Source organism: Sesamum indicum, linkage group LG8 (genome assembly GCF_000512975.1).
Source record: "Sesamum indicum cultivar Zhongzhi No. 13 linkage group LG8, S_indicum_v1.0, whole genome shotgun sequence".
NCBI lineage: Eukaryota > Viridiplantae > Streptophyta > Magnoliopsida > Lamiales > Pedaliaceae > Sesamum > Sesamum indicum.
In genome coordinates this window covers 5,157,269-5,163,193 of record NC_026152.1, presented here as the reverse complement: position 1 = coordinate 5,163,193, position 5,925 = coordinate 5,157,269, and the positions used below count along the sequence as shown (strand labels likewise).

The 5,925-nt window shown below is 29.8% G+C and overlaps 1 protein-coding gene across 1 annotated transcript; it reads right to left on the bottom strand.

Moving 5' to 3' along the window:
- Positions 4,156–5,023, bottom strand: LOC105167767 (uncharacterized protein DDB_G0287625). Its single transcript, XM_011087584.2, has one exon. It carries the CDS (start codon positions 4,966–4,968, stop codon positions 4,420–4,422), a length of 549 nt encoding a protein of 182 aa, XP_011085886.1. The 5' UTR covers positions 4,969–5,023; the 3' UTR covers positions 4,156–4,419.

Genomic DNA, 5,925 nt, shown 5'->3' with positions numbered 1-5,925 from the left:
GGGAACTTCCGCGGGGGCCCCAAGTGAAGTCCCCCCCCGCCGCCACATTTAGTGAAGAAGACATGGCTAAACCCCTCCCTAATTTTTTATTTTTTCCTGAAATGTATGAAACATATTGAAATTCATAGTTTAAGGGCTGTCAACGAGTCGAGCTCGATCATTTTTGTCGAACTCGAGCTCGAGCTCGACTCTGTGATTTAGAGCTCGAGCTCGACTCGAGCTCGATGAGCTCGCCCAGGTAGAGCTGGAGCTCGAGCTCGATGCAGTATATTTGAGCTCTCGAGCTCGCCCAGGTAGAGCTCGAGCTCGAGCTCGATGCAGTATATTTGAGCTCGAGCTCGAGCTCGAGCACTTGTTCCAGAAAATTGTAGCAGAAAAATTTAACATTGCAGCAGAATGGAGGTGGGAAGGAGAGAAGAAAGAGACGATAGGAAATTCAGAAATGTTACTAACTTATAATGGTCTTTCTTAGGAGAGAAGAAAGAGACAATAGGAAATTCAGAAATGTTACTAACTTATAATGGTCTTTCTTACAACATTACAACTCTTTTACAAATAACTCTCAAAGCAAACAAAAGTGTAAGGAACTAAGGCTGGAAAGGAATCTAACAACAAGAATTAAACAAATCTCCTAAAAACACAACCAAACCCAAGAAAAACAATTAAAGAAGATGCTAAAAAGACACCCAAACCCAAGAAAAAGAAGAACGATCAAAATGCAACAGAGATGGATTACCTTAAAGCAGTACTCGTCGCCGTCCTCGTTGCCGACTTACCGTCCTTGTTGCCGTGAGTTTGGGACTAGGGTTCTAAGAGATGGGTTTGGGGAAGAAATGAGGAGAAAGATCGTCGGCGTACTCGTCGACGTACTCGTTGCCGACCTGCCGTTCTTGTTGCCGTGAGTTTGGGGTTAGGGATCTAAGAGATGGGTTTGGGGAAGAATTGAGAATTTGAGAGGAGAGAATGGGGAAGAAGCAGAAAGAGAGAAAGAAAAGAGGAAGAAGGAACGAGAACAAGAGAGAGAAAGTGATGGGTTTTGATTTTGACTTTTTGTATTACTATTATTATTATTATTATTATTATTACAACTATTATTATTATTATTATTATTATTATTATTATTATTATTATTATTATTATTATTATTATTATTATTATTACAACTATTATTATTATTATTATTATTATTACTACAACTATTATTATTATTATTATTATTACAACTATTATTATTATTATTATCATTACAACTATTATTATTATTATTATTATTATTATTACAACTATTATTATTATTATTATCATTACAACTATTATTATTATTATTATTACTGCAACTATTATTATTATTATTATTTTAAATCATGAGATCAAATCATAAAATTTTTAGATAGATATAATTGAAATTAATATATGTTCACAATTTGGAAAATGTATATATTTATAAATGTTAGTATAACATTGATTTAACTATCATCTTACATTGTTGAACAACATGGGTTAATCGGGCCATCAAAATTTAGATCCGACCGTTAGATATGATAAAACTTACAAAAAAATACATTTCGTAAAGTTTTAAACTTATTGGGTATACGGATGTCGAGATATCATACTCGAAACATAAGAGTAATCATTCAAGACGGTGTATAGTTGAATCGGGCCATGTGATTTTAAATATTACCGTCTGATATGATCTAATGGACACAGTCTTGTATATATTCAAATTTCGTATGAATCAGGAGCCCAAATTTTAAAATATCGTAATTATTGATTAAATTTTTTAATCTCATTATATATATAATAAAATAATAATTAGAAGTTCAACCATCATCATTATTATTAATATTGTTGTTGATATTATTATTATTATTATTATTATTATTATGAATAATTTTAATTATAAAAAAAATTATAATTTACTAAGTTGTTGATTAAATTTATTTTTATATAAAGATTAAATGTATAAATAAAAGTACCATAATTTATTATTATTCAAGATAAAATGTATGATATTAATTAATAATTATAATATATGGTCAATTTAAATTATAAAACTGATCAAATATTAAATATAAAATTAAATATATAAAAAATTTAAAAATAAAAATATAAAATATATATATATATATTCACCAGCTCGCGAGGCTGGTGAACAACAAAAACCAAGCTCGAGCTCGAGCTCGATAGGAGCTCGAGCTCGAGCTGGCTCGACTTGAGCTCGAATTTTTCGAGCTCGACTCGCTGAGCTTGCGAGCCAGCACGACTCACCTGCCACTCCTAGTTTAAATTATGCTGAAATTTGCAATTTAAATTATCTTGAAATTTGTAGTTTAAATTGTATTTTTTTAATTTGAAAATTATGATTAGATGCTTGAAAATTAACTTTATATTAATTGGATATTATCTGAAAAGTTTCTCTAATTTTTCATAATTTTATGTTATTTCAGAATTTTTTTTTTGTAAAAAATTTTGAAATTTCTGAAAATATGATTATTTTCGGAATTTTTTTTAACATTATTTGATGAAATAATTGATGATGATGTATGTTTTTCTTTTATGAAAATTTAATTGAATTTTCATATAATTATACTTTTTCATTCCACAAATAATTAGCTATCTCTCTTTAGTTAATTAATTATATCAATAAATTTTTATTCCTACACTTGAATTTAATTTATTTTATAAAAATTTATCAGCTTTTATAATCTTATATTTTCTATCCCTCATTTTAATTAAATAAATATATAAAAAAATAAATTATGCATGTAAACTGAGTGTACTTCAATCATTAATATACATATATATAATTACTTATAATTTTTATTATCACGTCTTAATTTCTATCTCGAATTAATACTAATGTATCTCGTCGTCTATATTAATTCTACGCACGAGGGTCATTAATCCAAATTTGATCCCTGATAAATTCAAATTCGTGAAGCTTATATGTAGTTGAATTTTATATATTAATTTCTCAATAATATATATAAAATTATAGGGATAATTAAAGGTTCATTTCTCATAATTAGGTAGCTAAAGTTATAAATTTAAAAATCATTGAATGGAGCGGATTAATAAATATATATTAACAATTAGAGTAGGTAGAAGGGGTATAAGCATGACCTACTTTGGGCTTAAATGTCTTTATAATCCATAATTTTAATTATTTCACATTTTTGTCTTTTAATTTTTTAAAATAGTATTATGATCCAGCATGCTTTTAATTTATGCGATTTTAATTTTTTTATTTTTTATCAAAAAAATGCATGTGCATCTCAAATAACCTTTTAAAATTGGAACTACTGTTCTATTGACTCATTTTTGTCCGTCCTTCAATTTTTTGGCATAGTATTTTGATTCCGTATTTTTTTATTTTTTTCTATTTTAGTTATTTTTTTTTTGAGTTCACCCTTCTAGTTGGTAAAAGTGAACTCCGATGAGAAAAAAAGATTAAAATTGTAAAAATTAAAAATATATAGAATTAAAATGTTAAATTAGAAAATTAAAAGACAAAACCTCCGATAACTTAAATTACGAGATCAAAAAAATGCATTTAACCCACCTACTTTAATGAGTAGTTTGTATGAGTTTTGATTTGTGATCTTTGGTAGCAAAAGAAACAACGAGGAATGTGTTCAAAGTTGAAAGATATGTCATCCTTTTGCCAGCTGCTTTTCAACAAACCCTTCACATTATTATTCAAAAACATATACATTTCCAGGAAGCAACAGTGCTGCTGCCTGTCTCAAAAAGACATCCGTGTCTCAATATAATCTCTTCTCAATTCCTTAATTGGACCAACCTGTTATTTTGACTTATATATATATATATATAATATTATAATAATAATAACATTTCATAATTAAATTATTACGTAAATCAAATTCTTGAATATTATTTCAACTTCCAAGAAATTATATATAAAAATTTAACTTTTATACTGCAATGAAATCCCGGTTTTTTTTTTTTTTTGATAAATAATATTATATTTTTTCTATTATCAAGTTTTGATTAAATATACTAACAAATTTAGATTACAAGAGAACATTTAAAAGTAGAACAAAAATACGATAAATTAATTCCAAAAGAATGAAAATAGTGAAAAGTTTCTTGAGCAAAATCCCTTGTGATCATATATAACTATATCAAATTACACTAACATATTTCACCTATTTCAATACAAAATTAAACATAATTAATTACAAAAATTAAAGATACAATTGAGAACTATAATAAAAGAATTTATATATATATATATAATTAAATCCTATTCAAATATTCTCTTTTTTTTTCAATATCTATCTCCCTATTTTGCATCAAGACAGACAAATCAAACAGAGAAGAATATGATCAGCAAATTAAAATCGCTATTACCACTAACAACATCAACCCAAAATTCGCAGAAAAGAAGAGATCCCTCTAATGCAGTACTGCAGTTGTAATAACCCTTTCTCTTGTAGTTCTTGAGTGCATCAACCCTTTATTTCTTCTTTGCAACAATTTCGACCAAAACCCGCTTTTGCTTTCACTGCTCTTCCCGTTCTCGTCGCCTTCCTTTCTTCTCTGCAAGACGAAAGCCATCGACCTGCTCTTCTTGAGAACGTTGTCGACGTTCTTGAAAACCCTTGTTGACTTTCTGGCTTGAACGGAGTCGAAACGGCGGATTGGCGACGAGTAGGAAGAAGCGTTGGAGGAAGAGAGAGAAGAGAGGTATGAAGAGGAAGAAGAATAAGGAGAGTGTGCTGCTGCGGGCTTCGAACGAGAACAACTGGTGGTGGGGTTGTTTGTTAGGTGCAAGAGCTTTTCACCTAGGCAAATGGAGCAAACGCCAGGGGACTGCCGGTGCTTGGGGTGCTTCTTGCAAGCTGCTGCTGCGCTGCCGTTCTTGGATCTGCCTGTTTGCTTGTGGTGGTGATGATTGTGGTTGTTGTTGTTGTTGTTGTTCATCTTTGGTTTCCGAGATTCCATTTGTGTGCGTACTGTGTGTTTTGTGTGTGTGAGGTATGATGAATGTGTGTGTTTGTGAATATATATATAGAGAGAGAGAGAGACAAAAAGAGAGGGGGGTGGGTTTGCATGGGATGTTTCGGTGGAGTTTCATGTGAGGTTCCTGCAAGTGTGTAATAATATATATTCAAAAATGGGACTTTTGACCGCTTGTGATCAGCCCTGGAAAAGTCTGTGTCTTGAGGAATGAGGGGCTCTAGGCTGCACGCTTGGATGTACAATATTTGTACGTCTATAAACAAACAAGCACACAGACACACATACGTGTGTTGTGTGTGTGTGTGTGTTTAATAGTATGTGCTGAATGGATTATTTTCTTTAATTTGCTGTTTGGTTATATATTATATATACATGCAAAACGTAAATTTATTCAGTTTATTTATTTGTTAATTTACTTAAATATATTCTTTGCATATCTACGTTTCGTGCAATTTTATATGAAACATTAAACTGAATAAATATATAATTCAACATGTTTTTTTTGTTTTTAACTATTGTTGGATTTATATAGAAACACTAATTTGGTATGTTTGGATGCCATTGGTGTTCGTATGAACCTCAAGATTTTTGTGCACTTTACATGGATGAAGAGATATATATTAATCGTAGATAAAAATGCAAACAACCTTCATGTGATATTGCAAATGAGCAAATTACCGCCCTATAAATTTCTTGTTAACAATTTACTCCCTTATATTTTTTAAAATGCAGCAATTTATCACAAAGATTCTCACAATTTTTAAAATCTAATAAATTGCATTAAACCAATTATTTATAAGTTGTTCAAACTTCGTGTTTGCGATTGATAAAGCATCTTCTCCCTAATAAGACCTATTACAAGATAAAATGATGAGACCCATATAATATTAAAGCGAACAATACTTCCAACAATAAAACATCAATCGAATCTCAAGCTAC